This window comes from Phyllobates terribilis, unplaced genomic scaffold, assembly GCF_046119375.1.
Source record: "Phyllobates terribilis strain yellow unplaced genomic scaffold, ASM4611937v1 Scaffold_4__5_contigs__length_816908805, whole genome shotgun sequence".
NCBI classification, from domain to species: domain Eukaryota; kingdom Metazoa; phylum Chordata; class Amphibia; order Anura; family Dendrobatidae; genus Phyllobates; species Phyllobates terribilis.
The window spans coordinates 7,560,614-7,585,167 of NW_027362764.1; the positions used below are offsets into that span (position 1 = coordinate 7,560,614).

Genomic DNA, 24,554 nt, shown 5'->3' on the forward strand with positions numbered 1-24,554 from the left:
GGGGGGGGGGCAGTATGAGTATAGGTGCTGACGGGCACACTATGCCTGCCGAGGTGCCGGGGGGGGGGGCAGTATGAGTATAGGTGCTGACGGGCACACTATGCCTGCCGAGGTGCCGGGGGGGGGGGGGGCAGTATGAGTATAGGTGCTGACGGGCACACTATGCCTGCCGAGGTGCCGGGGGGGGCAGTATGAGTATAGGTGCTGACGGGCACACTATGCCTGCCAAGGTGCCGGGGGGGGGGGCAGTATGAGTATAGGTGCCGACGGGCACACTATGCCTGCCGGGGGGGGGGGGGGCAGTATGAGTATAGGTGCCGACGGGCACACTATGCCTGCCGAGGTGCCGGGGGGGGGGGGGGGCAGTATGAGTATAGGTGCTGACGGGCACACTATGCCTGCCGAGGTGCCCGGGGGGGGGCAGTATGAGTATAGGTGCTGACGGGCACACTATGCCTGCCGAGGTGCCGGGGGGGGGGGGGGGGGGGGCAGTATGAGTATAGGTGCTGACGGGCACAGTGTGCCTGCCGAGGTGCCGGGGGGGGGCAGTATGAGTATAGGTGCTGACGGGCACACTATGCCTGCCGAGGTGCCGGGGGGGGGCAGTATGAGTATAGGTGCCGACGGGCACACTATGCCTGCCGAGGTGCCGGGGGGGGCAGTATGAGTATAGGTGCCGACGGGCACACTATGCCTGCCGAGGTGCCGGGGGGGGGCAGTATGAGTATAGGTGCCGACGGGCACACTATGCCTGCCGGGGGGGCAGTATGAGTATAGGTGCCGACGGGCACACTATGCCTGCCGAGGTGCCGGGGGGGGGGGCAGTATGAGTATAGGTGCTGACGGGCACACTATGCCTGCCGAGGTGCCCGGGGGGGGGGGGGCAGTATGAGTATAGGTGCTGACGGGCACACTATGCCTGCCGAGGTGCCGGGGGGGGGGGGGGGGCAGTATGAGTATAGGTGCTGACGGGCACAGTGTGCCTGCCGAGGTGCCGGGGGGGGGCAGTATGAGTATAGGTGCTGACGGGCACACTATGCCTGCCGAGGTGCCGGGGGGGGGCAGTATGAGTATAGGTGCCGACGGGCACACTATGCCTGCCGAGGTGCCGGGGGGGGGCAGTATGAGTATAGGTGCCGACGGGCACACTATGCCTGCCGAGGTGCCGGGGGGGGGCAGTATGAGTATAGGTGCCGACGGGCACACTATGCCTGCCGGGGGGGGGGCAGTATGAGTATAGGTGCCGACGGGCACACTATGCCTGCCGAGGTGCCGGGGGGGGGGGGGGGCAGTATGAGTATAGGTGCTGACGGGCACACTATGCCTGCCGAGGTGCCCGGGGGGGGGACAGTATGAGTATAGGTGCTGACGGGCACACTATGCCTGCCGAGGTGCCGGGGGGGGGAAGTATGAGTATAGATGCCGACGGGCACACTATGCCTGCCGGGGGGGGGGGCAGTATGAGTATAGGTGTCGACGGGCACACTATGCCTGCCGAGGTGCCGGGGGGGGGGCAGTATGAGTATAGGTGCTGACGGGCACACTATGCCTGCCGAGGTGCCGGGGGGGGGGGGGCAGTATGAGTATAGGTGCTGACGGGCACACTATGCCTGCCGGGGGGGTGGGGGGCAGTATGAGTATAGGTGTCGACGGGCACACTATGCCTGCCGAGGTGCCGGGGGGGGGGGGGCAGTATGAGTATAGGTGCTGACGGGCACACTATGCCTGACGAGGTGCCGGGGGGGGGGGCAGTATGAGTATAGGTGCTGACGGGCACACTATGCCTGCCGAGGTGCCGGGGGGGGGGGGGGGGCAGTATGAGTATAGGTGCTGACGGGCACACTATGCCTGCCGAGGTGCCGGGGGGGGGGGCAGTATGAGTATAGGTGCTGACGGGCACACTATGCCTGCCGAGGTGCCGGGGGGGGGCAGTATGAGTATAGGTGCTGACGGGCACACTATGCCTGACGAGGTGCCGGGGGGGGGGGGGCAGTATGAGTATAGGCGCCGGTGGGCGCACTATGCCTGCCGAGGTGCCGGGGGGGTGGGGGGGGGCAGTATGAGTATAGGTGCTGACGGGCACACTATGCCTGCCGAGGTGCCGGGGGGGGGGCAGTATGAGTATAGGTGCTGACGGGCACACTATGCCTGCCGAGGTGCCGGGGGGGGGGCAGTATGAGTATAGGTGCTGACGGGCACACTATGCCTGCCGAGGTGCCGGGGGGGGGGCAGTATGAGTATAGGTGCTGACGGGCACACTATGCCTGCCGAGGTGCCGGGGGGGGGCAGTATGAGTATAGGTGCTGACGGGCACACTATGCCTGCCGAGGTGCCGGGGGGGGGGCAGTATGAGTATAGGTGCTGACGGGCACACTATGCCTGCCGAGGTGCCGGGGGGGGGGCAGTATGAGTATAGGTGCTGACGGGCACACTATGCCTGCCGAGGTGCCGGACACAGGCATATTAGATGCAGGTTTTTTTATGAAATGAGTATATTTTTTAATAAGTAATCCAAGAAGAAAAAAAAATATACAAATGTTTCAGTCTGTTAGACCTTCATCAGTGTGCATAAGATCCAAAAGAATGACAAACCGTCGGATTGTGAGTGTCTTTCAGAGACGGGAGGTTTGCAGAGAGAAATGTACATTTTTTCTTCTTGGATTGCTTATTAAATAATCAGCTCATTTCCTGAGTGCCCAGTTTTCTGCTACTTATCACATACAGTGTGGTTTGCAGAGTGTTGAGGCCATTCATCTGTTCTGGAATCTCGGGAACCGCTGTGAGTCCAGTCAGCAGTGAGCGACCCTCACCGGAGAGGTGATGGCAGAACCAAGTCCAAGAAGAGACCTGCAGCCTCCCCAGCCTAAACCGAGGCCCGGCCTCCACAAGAAGGTGCAGGACAAGAGATGGGTTTCTAGGAGGAACATGGGAAGATCTGTGATACACTGGGGCCCTGCATGGAATCGGACGCTGGTCACACATCAGGGCAGCGGCTTTCTCACCATCTGGATAATTCTGGACAGTGTCTGAGGAGACCCAACATGGAGGTTCTGGAGTCCTGACCGGAACCCAATAGTCAAACTGCAGCAAAACCCAAACTGCTCATCTCACACAGGAAAACCTCATCACGTGTCCGAATTACCGAGGAGTGGAGATCCCAAGACAAATCCTCAACACAGGCTGGGAAGTCTGAGATCTGGTCCCAGCCGACCATGTTTGCAGTGGCTTCCTATGTTGGAGCAGCTGGTTCTTAGATGTGAGGGAAACTTGGGTTAAGTGCACACGTAGCGTTTTTGATGCAATTTTGTGGCGTTTTTTTCCGTGTGAAAATGCATCAAAAACGCTTGGTAATCGGTCTGCAGCTAATGCAATGTGAGTCCTGATGTGCCGCGCACATGATGAGGGATGTTCCGCTCAGGATTGTCATTGTGTTTAAAAACGCAGCGTGTCCATTGTATGCAGCGTGTCCATTGTATGCAGCGTTTCTGCAGCGTGTCCATTGTATGCAGCGTTTCCCGCCCATTGACTTTAATTGAACCGCAGCAAACACGCAGCTATAAATATACCTGCGGATTTCCTGCATTTCATTTAAAGTCAATGGGCGGGAAACACTGCAAAAACGCACATAGAAGTGATACCCGGGTCGACAGAGGAGGACCGACCGCTGCTCCCACTGATAACAGCAAGAGCAGCATGGCTGAGGGGAGTAGTAGTGTCCTCCAGCTGAGCCGTGGCTGCGCGCTGTATAAAATAAATAAATGAAATGGAAAAAAATAAAAACCCTACACTCGCCTGTCCGGTGTCCTCACGATGTCCCAGCGATGTGATCCAGCCGGCGGTACACTGACGGGAGTGCGCTCGCTCCCGGCTGTGTACATCGCTGCGCTGCCCGGACCTGAGGTCACATGAGCTCTCAGCTGAAGATCAGCTGAGAACTCGCGTGTCCTCACTTTATGGCATTGGTGCTGCGTGGGAACATTTTCAAGAATATTCCCACATACTACTGATGCTGAGGTCACTGGGGCTGAGCAGCTGATCTTCAGCTGATGAACCCAAGTGACCTCACTCCTGTAGCGGAGCCATGTACACTGACAGGAGTGATTACACCCCTGTCAGTGTACATTGCTGTCTTCTACAGCAGTGACATCAGTGATTGCTGATGTCACTGCTGTACAAGTGACCCGGATCGCCGAGGGACAATCTAAACTATGTCGTGACGGCGGACATGTGAGGGATATAGTTTATAATTTTTTTACAGAAGATCGAGGGCTTCGGGGACTGAGCTTGCAATAAAAAACAATTATTAAAACCGTGTATATTTTTATTTCATTAAAATACTTTATTCTGGGGGTGTCTTTTATTGAAAAAGCGGCGAAAACTTTACTACACGGTTAGTAATGGGGACATCTTATAGACACCCTCCATTACTGACCTGCGCTTCACGTCAGCCACCAATACAAGGCTGACATGAACCCTATTACCCACTCACCACTGCTATAGGGCAGTGGGAAGAGCGGAGGCTAAGCAACAGATTTTGCGCTTCTTATGGATGCGCCATTTCTGGGACTGCTGAGGGGTGATATTATTAGCCGCGGAGGGGGCTAGTATTCATGGCCCATTCCCTGGCTATTAATATCAGCCCGCAGCTGTCTGTTTAGCCTTTCTTTTTTTTTTTTTACCCTACTTCAATTTTCAATTTTCTTCTGGGGTCCTCCTGTAATCTAGCCAGTAAAGTCTACTCAAACAGCTGTGGGCGTTAATAGCCAGGGAACATTAATGGCCCCCTTCCCTGGCTACTAATATCAGCCACCAGCGGTCGGCTTTCTCTCTGCTGGTAATGAAAACGACGCAGGAGCCCACGCCATTTTTTTTAAAAAATTTTTTAGGCTCTGTGCCTACGATCCGGATGTAGCAGCGCTTTGGATGCAGCATATTTTTGCTGCGACCAAAACGTTGCATTCTATTGAACGCAGGTAAATCCACATGTGTTCACTGAACCATGCTTATTTACTGCATTCAATACTTTCTAGTGGTCAAATTTCTGTTGCAGAGGCTAGCGACTCCGCAAGAGAATTTGACATGCTGCGGTCCTGAAAGACGCGCCACAGGTCATTGTCCATGGGTGATCCACAACCTCAGATGCACGCATAGTGGACATGGGATTTCTGGAGATCCCATCCACTATAACGTAACATCTGGACGCTGCAGGTTTGACGTTGTATAAACACACAGCTTCAAGCCCGTAGCGGCTCCTGATCGTGGCCATGTACCCAAACTCACCAGCAGCATGTCAATTTCTGTAGTGGAGACGCTAGTCTCCACTGCAGATTTTGACTGATTGAAGTGTCATTATATGCTGTGGATTCACATGTACCGACAACAAAAGTGCGGCATTAGAACACCACGTTTTGGACGCAGCAAAAATACACTGTGTCCAAAGCGCAGTGTACGTGGGGACGTAGGAGCTAACGAAACAGTTAAGAGCTGTTAATAATAGCCTGGGACCATGTTTGCCTAATGGCACCTCCTAGGCTAAAAATAGCAGCTCACAGCTGCCCCAGAAATTACATGAATGGGAATGCTAATGAAGATTGGGTGAATGGGATTAGCTGACACCTAGCTCTTTTGTTTGGTGATGGCAAGGTTTTAATCAGACCCTTTCATCACCAAACCTAATTAAAGTAAAGATTTAAATAAACACAGACACAGAGCAAACACTTTATTTTAAATACAACAGACACATTCTTAAATTAACAAATATACTCACCCCAGTTCTGGCGGTAATTCAAGGGTTAAAGCAATGCCCCACGTTCCTTTTCAAATAACTTTATTTAGCTCTAAAAAGCATTCATTGATGTACAAAAGCGCGGCAAACCGTGTGTTTTTCCTGTCAAGGAGATGCAGAAACTCTGCAGAAATTTCTACTTCAAATCCTGAACTTGCGCACATAGCCTTAGAAAGTTTCCTACCAGCAGTGTGACTGTCACCTCTCCGCTTCCTCTTTCTGCTCGGACTGCTAGGTATCCACAAGCTCACGTTCCATCTTCTGTTACAGGGAGCTGAGCCTACTGAGCGGAGAAGAAGAGAACCAGACGAGCGGCTTCATCCAGCTGCATTCGTGAGTACATCTGTGTGCCGCTCCTCTGCCCTCGGCAGGTGGTAACATTGGTACTGGGATCAGGAGTGCTGTCTGATGATACAACCAGCATTCACCCCATAACGTACGTCTGTGTCCGGGGGCCCGTATCTACAGTAACCCCTGTAATGTACCTCTGTGCCCGGGGGACCGTATCTACAGTAACCCCTGTAATGTACCTCTGTGCCCGGGGGACTGTATCTACAGTAACCCCTGTAATGTACCTCTGTGCCCGGGGGCCTGTATCTACAGTAACCCCTGTAATGTACCTCTGTGCCCGGGGGACTGTATCTACAGTAACCCCTGTAATGTACCTCTGTGCCCGGGGGACTGTATCTACAGTAACCCCTGTAATGTACCTCTGTGCCTGGGGGACTGTATCTACAGTAACCCCTGTAATGTACCTCTGTGCCCGGGGGCCCGTATCTACAGTAACCCCTGTAATGTACCTCTGTGCCCGGGGGACTGTATCTACGGTAACCCCTGTAATGTACCTCTGTGCCCGGGGGACTGTATCTACAGTAACCCCTGTAATGTACCTCTGTGCCCGGGGGACCGTATCTACAGTAACCCCTGTAATGTACCTCTGTGCCCGGGGGCCCGTATCTACAGTAACCCCTGTAATGTTCCTCTGTGCCCGGGGGACTGTATCTACAGTAACCCCTGTAATGTACCTCTGTGCCCGGGGGCCTGTATATACAGTAACCCCTGTAATGTACCTCTGTGCCCGGGGGACTGTATCTACAGTAACCCCTGTAATGTACCTCTGTGCCCGGGGGACTGTATCTACAGTAACCCCTGTAATGTACCTCTGTGCCCGGGGGACCGTATCTACAGTAACCCCTGTAATGTACCTCTGTGCCCGGGGGCCCGTATCTACAGTAACCCCTGTAATGTTCCTCTGTGCCCGGGGGACTGTATCTACAGTAACGCCTGTAATGTACCTCTGTGCCCGGGGGCCTGTATCTACAGTAACCCCTGTAATGTGCCTCTGTGCCCGGGGGCCTGTATCTACAGTAACGCCTGTAATGTGCCTCTGTGCCTGGGGGACTGTCTCTACAGTAACCCCTGTAATGTACCTCTGTGCCCGGGGGCCCGTATCTACAGTAACCCCTGTAATGTATCTTTGTGCCCGGGGGACTGTATCTACAGTAACCCCTGTAATGTACCTCTGTGCCCGGGGGACTGTATCTACAGTAACCCCTGTAATGTACCTCTGTGCCCGGGGGCCCGTATCTACAGTAACCCCTGTAATGTACCTCTGTGCCTGGGGGACCGTATCTACAGTAACCCCTGTAATGTACCTCTGTGCCCGGGGGACTGTATCTACAGTAACCCCTGTAATGTACCTCTGTGCCCGGGGGACTGTATCTACAGTAACCCCTGTAATGTACCTCTGTGCCCGGGGGCCTGTATCTACAGTAACCCCTGTAATGTACCTCTGTGCCCGGGGGACTGTATCTACAGTAACCCCTGTAATGTACCTCTGTGCCCGGGGGACTGTATCTACAGTAACCCCTGTAATGTACCTCTGTGCCCGGGGGACTGTATCTACAGTAACCCCTGTAATGTACCTCTGTGCCTGGGGGACTGTATCTACAGTAACCCCTGTAATGTACCTCTGTGCCCGGGGGACTGTATCTACAGTAACCCCTGTAATGTACCTCTGTGCCCGGGGGACTGTATCTACAGTAACCCCTGTAATGTACCTCTGTGCCCGGGGGACTGTCTCTACAGTAACCCCTGTAATGTACCTCTGTGCCCGGGGGACCGTATCTACAGTAACCCCTGTAATGTACCTCTGTGCCCGGGGGACCGTATCTACAGTAACCCCTGTAATGTACCTCTGTGCTCGGGGGCCCGTATCTACAGTAACCCCTGTAATGTACCTCTGTGCCCGGGGGACTGTATCTACAGTAACCCCTGTAATGTACCTCTGTGCCCGGGGGACTGTATCTACAGTAACCCCTGTAATGTACCTCTGTGCCCGGGGGACCGTATCTACAGTAACCCCTGTAATGTACCTCTGTGCCCGGGGGCCCGTATCTACAGTAACCCCTGTAATGTGCCTCTGTGCCCGGGGGCCTGTATCTACAGTAACCCCTGTAATGTACCTCTGTGCCCGGGGGCCTGTATCTACAGTAACCCCTGTAATGTACCTCTGTGCCCGGGGGACTGTATCTACAGTAACCCCTGTAATGTACCTCTGTGCCCGGGGGACTGTATCTACAGTAACCCCTGTAATGTGCCTCTGTGCCCGGGGGACTGTATCTACAGTAACCCCTGTAATGTACCTCTGTGCCCGGGGGCCCGTATCTACAGTAACCCCTGTAATGTACCTCTGTGCCTGGGGGACTGTATCTACAGTAACCCCTGTAATGTACCTCTGTGCCTGGGGGACCGTATCTACAGTAACCCCTGTAATGTACCTCTGTGCCCGGGGGACCGTATCTACAGTAACCCCTGTAATGTACCTCTGTGCCCGGGGGACTGTATCTACAGTAACCCCTGTAATGTGCCTCTGTGCCCGGGGGACCGTATCTACAGTAACCCCTGTAATGTACCTCTGTGCCCGGGGGACTGTATCTACAGTAACCCCTGTAATGTACCTCTGTGCCCGGGGGACTGTATCTACAGTAACCCCTGTAATGTACCTCTGTGCCCGGGGGCCTGTATCTACAGTAACCCCTGTAATGTACCTCTGTGCCCGGGGGACTGTATCTACAGTAACTCCTGTAATGTACCTCTGTGCCCGGGGGACTGTATCTACAGTAACCCCTGTAATGTACCTCTGTGCCCGGGGGACTGTATCTACAGTAACCCCTGTAATGTACCTCTGTGCCCGGGGGACCGTCTCTACAGTAACGCCTATAATGTACCTCTGTGCCCGGGGGACTCTCTACAGTAACGCCTGTAATGTACCTCTGTGCCCGGGGGACTGTCTCTACAGTAACGCCTGTAATGTACCTCTGTGCCCGGGGGACTGTATCTACAGTAACCCCTGTAATGTACCTCTGTGCCCGGGGGACCGTATCTACAGTAACGCCTGTAATGTACCTCTGTGCCCGGGGGACCGTATCTACAGTAACCCCTGTAATGTACCTCTGTGCCCGGGGGACCGTATCTACAGTAACGCCTGTAATGTGCCTCTGTGCCCGGGGGACCGTATCTACAGTAACCCCTGTAATGTACCTCTGTGCCCGGGGGACCGTATCTACAGTAACCCCTGTAATGTACCTCTGTGCCCGGGGGACTGTATCTACAGTAACTCCTGTAATGTACCTCTGTGCCCGGGGGACTGTATCTACAGTAACCCCTGTAATGTACCTCTGTGCCCGGGGGACCGTATCTACAGTAACCCCTGTAATGTACCTCTGTGCCCGGGGGACCGTATCTACAGTAACCCCTGTAATGTACCTCTGTGCCCGGGGGACTGTATCTACAGTAACTCCTGTAATGTACCTCTGTGCCCGGGGGACTGTATCTACAGTAACCCCTGTAATGTACCTCTGTGCCCGGGGGACTGTATCTACAGTAACCCCTGTAATGTACCTCTGTGCCCGGGGGACTGTATCTACAGTAACCCCTGTAATGTACCTCTGTGCCCGGGGGACTGTATCTACAGTAACCCCTGTAATGTACCTCTGTGCCCGGGGGACCGTATCTACAGTAACGCCTGTAATGTACCTCTGTGCCCGGGGGACTGTATCTACAGTAACCCCTGTAATGTACCTCTGTGCCCGGGGGACTGTATCTACAGTAACCCCTGTAATGTACCTCTGTGCCCGGGGGACTGTATCTACAGTAACCCCTGTAATGTACCTCTGTGCCCGGGGGCCCGTATCTACAGTAACCCCTGTAATGTACCTCTGTGCCCGGGGGCCCGTATCTACAGTAACCCCTGTAATGTACCTCTGTGCCCGGGGGCCCGTATCTACAGTAACCCCTGTAATGTACCTCTGTGCCCGGGGGCCCGTATCTACAGTAACCCCTGTAATGTACCTCTGTGCCCGGGGGACTGTATGTACAGTAACCCCTGTAATGTGCCTTTGTGCCCGGGGGACTGTATCTACAGTAACCCCTGTAATGTGCTTCTGTGCCCGGGGGACTGTATCTACAGTAACCCCTGTAATGTACCTCTGTGCCTGGGGGACTGTATCTACAGTAACCCCTGTAATGTACCTCTGTGCCCGGGGGACTGTATCTACAGTAACCCCTGTAATGTACCTCTGTGCCCGGGGGACTGTATCTACAGTAACCCCTGTAATGTACCTCTGTGCCCGGGGGACTGTATCTACAGTAACCCCTGTAATGTACCTCTGTGCCCGGGGGACTGTATCTACAGTAACCCCTGTAATGTACCTCTGTGCCCGGGGGACTGTATCTACAGTAACCCCTGTAATGTACCTCTGTGCCCGGGGGACCGTATCTACAGTAACCCCTGTAATGTACCTCTGTGCCCGGGGGACTGTATCTACAGTAACCCCTGTAATGTACCTCTGTGCCCGGGGGACTGTATCTACAGTAACCCCTGTAATGTACCTCTGTGCCCGGGGGACTGTATCTACAGTAACCCCTGTAATGTACCTCTGTGCCCGGGGGACCGTATCTACAGTAACCCCTGTAATGTACCTCTGTGCCCGGGGGACCGTATCTACAGTAACCCCTGTAATGTGCCTCTGTGCCCGGGGGACCGTATCTACAGTAACCCCTGTAATGTGCCTCTGTGCCCGGGGGACTGTATCTACAGTAACCCCTGTAATGTGCCTCTGTGCCCGGGGGACCGTATCTACAGTAACCCCTGTAATGTGCCTCTGTGCCCGGGGGACCGTATCTACAGTAACCCCTGTAATGTACCTCTGTGCCCGGGGGACCGTATCTACAGTAACCCCTGTAATGTACCTCTGTGCCCGGGGGACCGTATCTACAGTAACCCCTGTAATGTACCTCTGTGCCCGGGGGACCGTATCTACAGTAACCCCTGTAATGTACCTCTGTGCCCGGGGGACCGTATCTACAGTAACCCCTGTAATGTACCTCTGTGCCCGGGGGACCGTATCTACAGTAACCCCTGTAATGTACCTCTGTGCCCGGGGGACCGTATCTACAGTAACCCCTGTAATGTACCTCTGTGCCCGGGGGACCGTATCTACAGTAACCCCTGTAATGTACCTCTGTGCCTGGGGGACTGTCTCTACAGTAACCCCTGTAATGTACCTCTGTGCCCGGGGGCCCGTATCTACAGTAACCCCTGTAATGTACCTCTGTGCCCGGGGGCCCGTATCTACAGTAACCCCTGTAATGTACCTCTGTGCCCGGGGGACCGTATCTACAGTAACCCCTGTAATGTACCTCTGTGCCCGGGGGACCGTATCTACAGTAACCCCTGTAATGTACCTCTGTGCCCGGGGGACCGTATCTACAGTAACCCCTGTAATGTACCTCTGTGCCCGGGGGACCGTATCTACAGTAACCCCTGTAATGTACCTCTGTGCCCGGGGGCCCGTATCTACAGTAACCCCTGTAATGTACCTCTGTGCCCGGGGGACTGTCTCTACAGTAACCCCTGTAATGTACCTCTGTGCCCGGGGGACCGTATCTACAGTAACCCCTGTAATGTACCTCTGTGCCCGGGGGACTGTATCTACAGTAACCCCTGTAATGTACCTCTGTGCCCGGGGGCCCGTATCTACAGTAACCCCTGTAATGTACCTCTGTGCCCGGGGGATTGTATCTACAGTAACCCCTGTAATGTGCCTCTGTGCCCGGGGGACTGTATCTACAGTAACCCCTGTAATGTACCTCTGTGCCCGGGGGACTGTATCTACAGTAACCCCTGTAATGTACCTCTGTGCCCGGGGGCCCGTATCTACAGTAACCCCTGTAATGTAACTCTGTGCCCGGGGGCCCGTATCTACAGTAACCCCTGTAATGTACCTCTGTGCCCGGGGGACTGTATCTACAGTAACCCCTGTAATGTACCTCTGTGCCCGGGGGCCTGTATCTACAGTAACCCCTGTAATGTACCTCTGTGCCCGGGGGACTGTATCTACAGTAACCCCTGTAATGTACCTCTGTGCCTGGGGGACTGTATCTACAGTAACCCCTGTAATGTACCTCTGTGCCTGGGGGACTGTATCTACAGTAACCCCTGTAATGTACCTCTGTGCCTGGGGGACTGTATCTACAGTAACCCCTGTAATGTACCTCTGTGCCCGGGGGACTGTATCTACAGTAACCCCTGTAATGTACCTCTGTGCCCGGGGGCCCGTATCTACAGTAACCCCTGTAATGTACCTCTGTGCCCGGGGGACTGTATCTACAGTAACCCCTGTAATGTACCTCTGTGCCTGGGGGACTGTCTCTACAGTAACCCCTGTAATGTACCTCTGTGCCCGGGGGACCGTATCTACAGTAACCCCTGTAATGTACCTCTGTGCCCGGGGGACTGTATCTACAGTAACCCCTGTAATGTACCTCTGTGCCCGGGGGACCGTATCTACAGTAACCCCTGTAATGTACCTCTGTGCCCGGGGGACCGTATCTACAGTAACCCCTGTAATGTACCTCTGTGCCCGGGGGACCGTATCTACAGTAACCCCTGTAATGTGCCTCTGTGCCCGGGGGACCGTATCTACAGTAACCCCTGTAATGTACCTCTGTGCCCGGGGGACTGTATCTACAGTAACCCCTGTAATGTACCTCTGTGCCCGGGGGACTGTATCTACAGTAACCCCTGTAATGTACCTCTGTGCCCGGGGGACCCGTATCTACAGTAACCCCTGTAATGTAACTCTGTGCCCGGGGGACTGTATCTAGAGTAACCCCTGTAATGTACCTCTGTGCCCGGGGGACTGTCTCTACAGTAACCCCTGTAATGTAACTCTGTGCCCGGGGGCCCGTATCTACAGTAACCCCTGTAATGTACCTCTGTGCCCGGGGGACTGTATCTACAGTAACCCCTGTAATGTACCTCTGTGCCCGGGGGACTGTCTCTACAGTAACCCCTGTAATGTACCTCTGTGCCCGGGGGCCCGTATCTACAGTAACCCCTGTAATGTACCTCTGTGCCCGGGGGCCCGTATCTACAGTAACCCCTGTAATGTGCCTCTGTGCCCGGGGGACTGTATCTACAGTAACCCCTGTAATGTACCTCTGTGCCCGGGGGACCGTATCTACAGTAACCCCTGTAATGTACCTCTGTGCCCGGGGGCCTGTATCTACAGTAACCCCTGTAATGTACCTCTGTGCCCGGGGGACTGTATGTACAGTAACCCCTGTAATGTGCCTCTGTGCCCGGGGGACCGTATCTACAGTAACCCCTGTAATGTACCTCTGTGCCCGGGGACCCGTATCTACAGTAACCCCTGTAATGTAACTCTGTGCCCGGGGGACCGTATCTACAGTAACCCCTGTAATGTACCTCTGTGCCCGGGGACCCGTATCTACAGTAACCCCTGTAATGTAACTCTGTGCCCGGGGGACCGTATCTACAGTAACCCCTGTAATGTACCTCTGTGCCCGGGGACCCGTATCTACAGTAACCCCTGTAATGTACCTCTGTGCCCGGGGGACTGTATCTACAGTAACCCCTGTAATGTACCTCTGTGCCCGGGGGACTGTATCTACAGTAACCCCTGTAATGTACCTCTGTGCCCGGGGGACTGTATCTACAGTAACCCCTGTAATGTACCTCTGTGCCCGGGGGACTGTATCTACAGTAACCCCTGTAATGTACCTCTGTGCCCGGGGGACTGTCTCTACAGTAACCCCTGTAATGTACCTCTGTGCCCGGGGGACTGTCTCTACAGTAACCCCTGTAATGTACCTCTGTGCCCGGGGGCCCGTATCTACAGTAACCCCTGTAATGTACCTCTGTGCCCGGGGGCCCGTATCTACAGTAACCCCTGTAATGTAACTCTGTGCCCGGGGGCCCGTATCTACAGTAACCCCTGTAATGTACCTCTGTGCCCGGGGGACTGTATCTACAGTAACCCCTGTAATGTACCTCTGTGCCCGGGGGCCTGTATCTACAGTAACCCCTGTAATGTACCTCTGTGCCCGGGGGACTGTATCTACAGTAACCCCTGTAATGTACCTCTGTGCCTGGGGGACTGTATCTACAGTAACCCCTGTAATGTACCTCTGTGCCTGGGGGACTGTATCTACAGTAACCCCTGTAATGTACCTCTGTGCCTGGGGGACTGTATCTACAGTAACCCCTGTAATGTACCTCTGTGCCCGGGGGACTGTATCTACAGTAACCCCTGTAATGTACCTCTGTGCCCGGGGGCCCGTATCTACAGTAACCCCTGTAATGTACCTCTGTGCCCGGGGGACTGTATCTACAGTAACCCCTGTAATGTACCTCTGTGCCTGGGGGACTGTCTCTACAGTAACCCCTGTAATGTACCTCTGTGCCCGGGGGACCGTATCTACAGTAACCCCTGTAATGTACCTCTGTGCCCGGGGGACTGTATCTACAGTAACCCCTGTAATGTACCTCTGTGCCCGGGGGACCGTATCTACAGTAACCCCTGTAATGTACCTCTGTGCCCGGGGGACCGTATCTACAGTAACCCCTGTAATGTACCTCTGTGCCCGGGGGACCGTATCTACAGTAACCCCTGTAATGTGCCTCTGTGCCCGGGGGACCGTATCTACAGTAACCCCTGTAATGTACCTCTGTGCCCGGGGGACTGTATCTACAGTAACCCCTGTAATGTACCTCTGTGCCCGGGGGACTGTATCTACAGTAACCCCTGTAATGTACCTCTGTGCCCGGGGGACCCGTATCTACAGTAACCCCTGTAATGTAACTCTGTGCCCGGGGGACTGTATCTAGAGTAACCCCTGTAATGTACCTCTGTGCCCGGGGGACTGTCTCTACAGTAACCCCTGTAATGTAACTCTGTGCCCGGGGGCCCGTATCTACAGTAACCCCTGTAATGTACCTCTGTGCCCGGGGGACTGTATCTACAGTAACCCCTGTAATGTACCTCTGTGCCCGGGGGACTGTCTCTACAGTAACCCCTGTAATGTACCTCTGTGCCCGGGGGCCCGTATCTACAGTAACCCCTGTAATGTACCTCTGTGCCCGGGGGCCCGTATCTACAGTAACCCCTGTAATGTGCCTCTGTGCCCGGGGGACTGTATCTACAGTAACCCCTGTAATGTACCTCTGTGCCCGGGGGACCGTATCTACAGTAACCCCTGTAATGTACCTCTGTGCCCGGGGGCCTGTATCTACAGTAACCCCTGTAATGTACCTCTGTGCCCGGGGGACTGTATGTACAGTAACCCCTGTAATGTGCCTCTGTGCCCGGGGGACCGTATCTACAGTAACCCCTGTAATGTACCTCTGTGCCCGGGGACCCGTATCTACAGTAACCCCTGTAATGTAACTCTGTGCCCGGGGGACCGTATCTACAGTAACCCCTGTAATGTACCTCTGTGCCCGGGGACCCGTATCTACAGTAACCCCTGTAATGTAACTCTGTGCCCGGGGGACCGTATCTACAGTAACCCCTGTAATGTACCTCTGTGCCCGGGGACCCGTATCTACAGTAACCCCTGTAATGTACCTCTGTGCCCGGGGGACTGTATCTACAGTAACCCCTGTAATGTACCTCTGTGCCCGGGGGACTGTATCTACAGTAACCCCTGTAATGTACCTCTGTGCCCGGGGGACTGTATCTACAGTAACCCCTGTAATGTACCTCTGTGCCCGGGGGACTGTATCTACAGTAACCCCTGTAATGTACCTCTGTGCCCGGGGGACTGTCTCTACAGTAACCCCTGTAATGTACCTCTGTGCCCGGGGGACTGTCTCTACAGTAACCCCTGTAATGTACCTCTGTGCCCGGGGGCCCGTATCTACAGTAACCCCTGTAATGTACCTCTGTGCCCGGGGGCCCGTATCTACAGTAACCCCTGTAATGTGCCTCTGTGCCCGGGGGACTGTATCTACAGTAACCCCTGTAATGTGCCGCTGTGCCCGGGGGACTGTATCTACAGTAACCCCTGTAATGTGCCGCTGTGCCCGGGGGCCTGTATCTACAGTAACCCCTGTAATGTACCTCTGTGCCCGGGGGCCTGTATCTACAGTAACCCCTGTAATGTACCTCTGTGCCCGGGGGACTGTATCTACAGTAACCCCTGTAATGTACCTCTGTGCCCGGGGGACTGTATCTACAGTAACCCCTGTAATGTACCTCTGTGCCCGGGGGACCGTATCTACAGTAACCCCTGTAATGTACCTCTGTGCCCGGGGGACTGTATCTACAGTAACCCCTGTAATGTACCTCTGTGCCCGGGGGCCCGTATCTACAGTAACCCCTGTAATGTACCTCTGTGCCCGGGGGACCGTATCTACAGTAACCCCTGTAATGTACCTCTGTGCCCGGGGGACCGTATCTACAGTAACCCCTGTAATGTACCTCTGTGCCCGGGGGCCTGTATCTACAGTAACCCCTGTAATGTACCTCTGTGCCTGGGGGACTGTCTCTACAGTAACCCCTGTAATGTACCTCTGTGCCTGGGGGCCCGTATCTACAGTAACCCCTGTAATGTACCTCTGTGCCCGGGGGCCCGTATCTACAGTAACCCCTGTAATGTACCTCTGTGCCCGGGGGACCGTATCTACAGTAACCCCTGTAATGTACCTCTGTGCCCGGGGGACCGTATCTACAGTAACCCCTGTAATGTACCTCTGTGCCCGGGGGACCGTATCTACAGTAACCCCTGTAATGTACCTCTGTGCCCGGGGGACCGTATCTACAGTAACCCCTGTAATGTACCTCTGTGCCCGGGGGACCGTATCTACAGTAACCCCTGTAATGTACCTCTGTGCCCGGGGGACTGTCTCTACAGTAACCCCTGTAATGTACCTCTGTGCCCGGGGGACCGTATCTACAGTAACCCCTGTAATGTACCTCTGTGCCCGGGGGACTGTATCTACAGTAACCCCTGTAATGTACCTCTGTGCCCGGGGGCCCGTATCTACAGTAACCCCTGTAATGTACCTCTGTGCCCGGGGGATTGTATCTACAGTAACCCCTGTAATGTGCCTCTGTGCCCGGGGGACTGTATCTACAGTAACCCCTGTAATGTACCTCTGTGCCCGGGGGCCCGTATCTACAGTAACCCCTGTAATGTACCTCTGTGCCCGGGGGACTGTATCTACAGTAACCCCTGTAATGTACCTCTGTGCCCGGGGGACTGTATCTACAGTAACCCCTGTAATGTACCTCTGTGCCCGGGGGACCGTATCTACAGTAACCCCTGTAATGTACCTCTGTGCCCGGGGGACTGTATCTACAGTAACCCCTGTAATGTACCTCTGTGCCCGGGGGACTGTATCTACAGTAACCCCTGTAATGTACCTCTGTGCCCGGGGGACTGTATCTACAGTAACCCCTGTAATGTACCTCTGTGCCCGGGGGCCCGTATCTACAGTAACCCCTGTAATGTAACTCTGTGCCCGGGGGCCTGTATCTACAGTAACCCCTGTAATGTACCTCTGTGCCCGGGGGACTGTATCTACAGTAACCCCTGTAATGTACCTCTGTGCCCGGGGGACTGTATCTACAGTAACCCCTGTAATGTACCTCTGTGCCCGGGGGACTGTCTCTACAGTAACCCCTGTAATGTACCTCTGTGCCCGGGGGCCCGTATCTACAGTAACCCCTGTAATGTAACTCTGTGCCCGGGGGCCCGTATCTACAGTAACCCCTGTAATGTACCTCTGTGCCCGGGGGACTGTATCTACAGTAACCCCTGTAATGTACCTCTGTGCCCGGGGGACTGTATCTACAGTAACCCCTGTAATGTACCTCTGTGCCCGGGGGCCTGTATCTACAGTAACCCCTGTAATGTACCTCTGTGCCCGGGGGCCTGTATCTACAGTAACCCCTGTAATGTACCTCTGTGCCCGGGGGCCCGTATCTACAGTAACCCCTGTAATGTACCTCTGTGCCCGGGGGACTGTATCTACAGTAACCCCTGTAATGTACCTCTGTGCCTGGGGGACTGTCTCTACAGTAACCCCTGTAATGTACCTCTGTGCCCGGGGGACCGTATCTACAGTAACCCCTGTAATGTACCTCTGTGCCCGGGGGACTGTATCTACAGTAACCCCTGTAATGTACCTCTGTGCCCGGGGGACCGTATCTACAGTAACCCCTGTAATGTACCTCTGTGCCCGGGGGACCGTATCTACAGTAACCCCTGTAATGTACCTCTGTGCCCGGGGGACTGTATCTACAGTAACCCCTGTAATGTACCTCTGTGCCCGGGGGACCCGTATCTACAGTAACCCCTGTAATGTAACTCTGTGCCCGGGGGACTGTATCTAGAGTAACCCCTGTAATGTACCTCTGTGCCCGGGGGACTGTATCTACAGTAACCCCTGTAATGTACCTCTGTGCCCGGGGGACTGTATCTACAGTAACCCCTGTAATGTACCTCTGTGCCCGGGGGACTGTATCTACAGTAACCCCTGTAATGTACCTCTGTGCCCGGGGGACTGTATCTACAGTAACCCCTGTAATGTGCCTCTGTGCCCGGGGGACCGTATCTACAGTAACCCCTGTAATGTAACTCTGTGCCCGGGGGCCCGTATCTACAGTAACCCCTGTAATGTACCTCTGTGCCCGGGGGACTGTATCTACAGTAACCCCTGTAATGTACCTCTGTGCCCGGGGGACTGTCTCTACAGTAACCCCTGTAATGTACCTCTGTGCCCGGGGGCCCGTATCTACAGTAACCCCTGTAATGTACCTCTGTGCCCGGGGGCCCGTATCTACAGTAACCCCTGTAATGTGCCTCTGTGCCCGGGGGACTGTATCTACAGTAACCCCTGTAATGTACCTCTGTGCCCGGGGGACTGTATCTACAGTAACCCCTGTAATGTACCTCTGTGCCCGGGGACCCGTATCTACAGTAACCCCTGTAATGTAACTCTGTGCCCGGGGGCCCGTATCTACAGTAACCCCTGTAATGTACCTCTGTGCCCGGGGGACTGTATCTACAGTAACCCCTGTAATGTACCTCTGTGCCCGGGGGACTGTATCTACAGTAACCCCTGTAATGTACCTCTGTGCCCGGGGGACTGTATCTACAGTAACCCCTGTAATGTACCTCTGTGCCCGGGGGACTGTATCTACAGTAACCCCTGTAATGTACCTCTGTGCCCGGGGGACTGTATCTACAGTAACCCCTGTAATGTACCTCTGTGCCCGGGGGACTGTCTCTACAGTAACCCCTGTAATGTACCTCTGTGCCCGGGGGACTGTCTCTACAGTAACCCCTGTAATGTACCTCTGTGCCCGGGGGCCCGTATCTACAGTAACCCCTGTAATGTACCTCTGTGCCCGGGGGCCCGTATCTACAGTAACCCCTGTAATGTGCCTCTGTGCCCGGGGGACTGTATCTACAGTAACCCCTGTAATGTGCCGCTGTGCCCGGGGGCCTGTATCTACAGTAACCCCTGTAATGTGCCGCTGTGCCCGGGGGCCTGTATCTACAGTAACCCCTGTAATGTACCTCTGTGCCCGGGGGACTGTATCTACAGTAACCCCTGTAATGTACCTCTGTGCCCGGGGGACTGTATCTACAGTAACCCCTGTAATGTACCTCTGTGCCCGGGGGACTGTATCTACAGTAACCCCTGTAATGTACCTCTGTGCCCGGGGGACTGTATCTACAGTAACCCCTGTAATGTACCTCTGTGCCCGGGGGACTGTATCTACAGTAACCCCTGTAATGTACCTCTGTGCCCGGGGGACTGTATCTACAGTAACCCCTGTAATGTACCTCTGTGCCCGGGGGACTGTATCTACAGTAACCCCTGTAATGTACCTCTGTGCCCGGGGGACTGTATCTACAGTAACCCCTGTAATGTACCTCTGTGCCCGGGGGACTGTATCTACAGTAACCCCTGTAATGTACCTCTGTGCCCGGGGGACTGTATCTACAGTAACCCCTGTAATGTACCTCTGTGCCCGGGGGACCGTATCTACAGTAACCCCTGTAATGTACCTCTGTGCCCGGGGGACTGTATCTACAGTAACCCCTGTAATGTACCTCTGTGCCCGGGGGCCCGTATCTACAGTAACCCCTGTAATGTGCCTCTGTGCCCGGGGGCCCGTATCTACAGTAACCCCTGTAATGTGCCTCTGTGCCCGGGGGCCCGTATCTACAGTAACCCCTGTAATGTGCCTCTGTGCCCGGGGGACTGTATCTACAGTAACCCCTGTAATGTACCTCTGTGCCCGGGGGACTGTATCTACAGTAACCCCTGTAATGTACCTCTGTGCCTGGGGGCCTGTATCTACAGTAACCCCTGTAATGTACCTCTGTGCCCGGGGGACCGTATCTACAGTAACCCCTGTAATGTACCTCTGTGCCCGGGGGACTGTATCTACAGTAACCCCTGTAATGTGCCTCTGTGCCCGGGGGACTGTATCTACAGTAACCCCTGTAATGTACCTCTGTGCCCGGGGGACTGTATCTACAGTAACCCCTGTAATGTACCTCTGTGCCCGGGGGACCGTATCTACAGTAACCCCTGTAATGTACCTCTGTGCCTGGGGGACTGTATCTACAGTAACCCCTGTAATGTACCTCTGTGCCTGGGGGCCTGTATCTACAGTAACCCCTGTAATGTACCTCTGTGCCCGGGGGACTGTATCTACAGTAACCCCTGTAATGTACCTCTGTGCCCGGGGGACCGTATCTACAGTAACCCCTGTAATGTACCTCTGTGCCCGGGGGACTGTATCTACAGTAACCCCTGTAATGTACCTCTGTGCCTGGGGGCCTGTATCTACAGTAACCCCTGTAATGTACCTCTGTGCCCGGGGGCCTGTATCTACAGTAACCCCTGTAATGTACCTCTGTGCCTGGGGGCCTGTATCTACAGTAACCCCTGTAATGTACCTCTGTGCCCGGGGGACCGTATCTACAGTAACCCCTGTAATGTACCTCTGTGCCCGGGGGACTGTATCTACAGTAACCCCTGTAATGTGCCTCTGTGCCCGGGGGACTGTATCTACAGTAACCCCTGTAATGTACCTCTGTGCCCGGGGGACTGTATCTACAGTAACCCCTGTAATGTACCTCTGTGCCCGGGGGACCGTATCTACAGTAACCCCTGTAATGTACCTCTGTGCCCGGGGGACTGTATCTACAGTAACCCCTGTAATGTGCCTCTGTGCCCGGGGGACTGTATCTACAGTAACCCCTGTAATGTACCTCTGTGCCCGGGGGCCCGTATCTACAGTAACCCCTGTAATGTACCTCTGTGCCCGGGGGACTGTATCTACAGTAACCCCTGTAATGTACCTCTGTGCCCGGGGGACTGTATGTACAGTAACCCCTGTAATGTGCCTCTGTGCCCGGGGGACTGTATCTACAGTAACCCCTGTAATGTACCTCTGTGCCCGGGGGACTGTATCTACAGTAACCCCTGTAATGTGCCTCTGTGCCCGGGGGACTGTATGTACAGTAACCCCTGTAATGTGCCTCTGTGCCCGGGGGACTGTATCTACAGTAACCCCTGTAATGTACCTTTGTGCCCGGGGGACTGTATCTACAGTAACCCCTGTAATGTACCTCTGTGCCCGGGGGACTGTATCTACAGTAACCCCTGTAATGTGCCTCTGTGCCCGGGGGACTGTATCTACAGTAACCCCTGTAATGTGCCTCTGTGCCCGGGGGACCGTATCTACAGTAACCCCTGTAATGTACCTCTGTGCCCGGGGGACTGTATCTACAGTAACCCCTGTAATGTACCTCTGTGCCCGGGGGACCGTATCTACAGTAACCCCTGTAATGTACCTCTGTGCCCGGGGGACTGTATCTACAGTAACCACTGTAATGTACCTCTGTGCCCGGGGGACCGTATCTACAGTAACCCCTGTAATGTACCTCTGTGCCCGGGGGACCGTATCTACAGTAACCCCTGTAATGTACCTCTGTGCCCGGGGGACTGTATCTACAGTAACCCCTGTAATGTGCCTCTGTGCCCGGGGGACCGTATCTACAGTAACCCCTGTAATGTGCCTCTGTGCCCGGGGGACTGTATCTACAGTAACCCCTGTAATGTGCCTCTGTGCCCGGGGGACTGTATCTACAGTAACCCCTGTAATGTACCTCTGTGCCCGGGGGACTGTATCTACAGTAACCCCTGTAATGTCCCTCTGTGCCCGGGGGACTGTATCTACAGTAACCCCTGTAATGTACCTCTGTGCCCGGGGGCCTGTATCTACAGTAACCCCTGTAATGTGCCTCTGTGCCCGGGGGCCCGTATCTACAGTAACCCCTGTAATGTACCTCTGTGCCCGGGGGACTGTATCTACAGTAACCCCTGTAATGTACCTCTGTGCCTGGGGGACTGTATCTACAGTAACCCCTGTAATGTACCTCTGTGCCCGGGGGACCGTATCTACAGTAACCCCTGTAATGTACCTCTGTGCCCGGGGGACCGTATCTACAGTAACCCCTGTAATGTACCTCTGTGCCCGGGGGACTGTATCTACAGTAACCCCTGTAATGTACCTCTGTGCCCGGGGGACTGTATCTACAGTAACCCCTGTAATGTACCTCTGTGCCCGGGGGCCTGTATCTACAGTAACCCCTGTAATGTGCCTCTGTGCCCGGGGGCCCGTATCTACAGTAACCCCTGTAATGTGCCTCTGTGCCCGGGGGCCCGTATCTACAGTAACCCCTGTAATGTGCCTCTGTGCCCGGGGGACCGTATCTACAGTAACCCCTGTAATGTACCTCTGTGCCCGGGGGACTGTATCTACAGTAACCCCTGTAATGTACCTCTGTGCCCGGGGGACTGTATCTACAGTAACCCCTGTAATGTACCTCTGTGCCCGGGGGCCCGTATCTACAGTAACCCCTGTAATGTACCTCTGTGCCCGGGGGCCCGTATCTACAGTAACCCCTGTAATGTACCTCTGTGCCCGGGGGCCCGTATCTACAGTAACCCCTGTAATGTACCTCTGTGCCCGGGGGACTGTATCTACAGTAACCCCTGTAATGTGCCTCTGTGCCCGGGGGCCTGTATCTACAGTAACCCCTGTAATGTGCCTCTGTGCCCGGGGGCCCGTATCTACAGTAACCCCTGTAATGTGCCTCTGTGCCCGGGGGCCCGTATCTACAGTAACCCCTGTAATGTGCCTCTGTGCCCGGGGGACTGTATCTACAGTAACCCCTGTAATGTGCCTTTGTGCCCGGGGGACTGTATCTACAGTAACCCCTGTAATGTGCCTCTGTGCCCGGGGGACTGTATCTACAGTAACCCCTGTAATGTGCCTCTGTGCCCGGGGGACTGTATCTACAGTAACTCCTGTAATGTACCTCTGTGCCCGGGGGACTGTATCTACAGTAACCCCTGTAATGTGCCTCTGTGCCCGGGGGACTGTATCTACAGTAACCCCTGTAATGTACCTCTGTGCCCGGGGGACTGTATCTACAGTAACCCCTGTAATGTACCTCTGTGCCCGGGGGCCCGTATCTACAGTAACCCCTGTAATGTTCCTCTGTGCCTGGGGGACTGTATCTACAGTAACTCCTGTAATGTACCTCTGTGCCCGGGGGACCGTATCTACAGTAACCCCTGTAATGTTCCTCTGTGCCCGGGGGACTGTATCTACAGTAACCCCTGTAATGTACCTCTGTGCCCGGGGGACCGTATCTACAGTAACCCCTGTAATGTACCTCTGTGCCCGGGGGCCCGTATCTACAGTAACCCCTGTAATGTACCTCTGTGCCTGGGGGACTGTATCTACAGTAACTCCTGTAATGTACCTCTGTGCCCGGGGGACCGTATCTACAGTAACCCCTGTAATGTTCCTCTGTGCCCGGGGGACTGTATCTACATTAACCCCTGTAATGTACCTCTGTGCCCGGGGGACTGTATCTACAGTAACCCCTGTAATGTACCTCTGTGCCCGGGGGACCGTATCTACAGTAACCCCTGTAATGTTCCTCTGTGCCCGGGGGACTGTATCTACAGTAACCCCTGTAATGTACCTCTGTGCCCGGGGGACTGTATCTACAGTAACCCCTGTAATGTACCTCTGTGCCCGGGGGACTGTATCTACAGTAACCCCTGTAATGTACCTCTGTGCCCGGGGGACTGTATCTACAGTAACCCCTGTAATGTACCTCTGTGCCCGGGGGACTGTATCTACAGTAACCCCTGTAATGTACCTCTGTGCCCGGGGGACTGTATCTACAGTAACCCCTGTAATGTACCTCTGTGCCCGGGGGACTGTATCTACAGTAACCCCTGTAATGTACCTCTGTGCCCGGGGGCCCGTATCTACAGTAACCCCTGTAATGTGCCTCTGTGCCCGGGGGCCCGTATCTACAGTAACCCCTGTAATGTGCCTCTGTGCCCGGG

At 54.8% G+C, this 24,554-nt stretch overlaps 1 protein-coding gene across 3 annotated transcripts in view; it reads left to right on the forward strand.

Annotated features, from left to right (window-relative positions):
* HASPIN (histone H3 associated protein kinase) overlaps positions 1 to 24,554 on the forward strand; it is a 107,996-nt gene that overhangs the window by 72,596 nt on the left and 10,846 nt on the right. For 2 of the 3 annotated variants that reach the window (XR_012320013.1, XM_073677108.1), the window contains exon 10: positions 6,056 to 6,118. The exons of the other annotated variant lie outside the window; for it this stretch is intronic. Coding sequence is in view for 1 of the 2 variants with exons in the window: in XM_073677108.1 (XP_073533209.1) it covers positions 6,056 to 6,118 (63 nt within the window). In the remaining variant the exon portion in view is untranslated. The remainder of the gene's footprint in view (positions 1 to 6,055; positions 6,119 to 24,554) is intronic. 3 annotated transcript variants of the gene reach the window in all.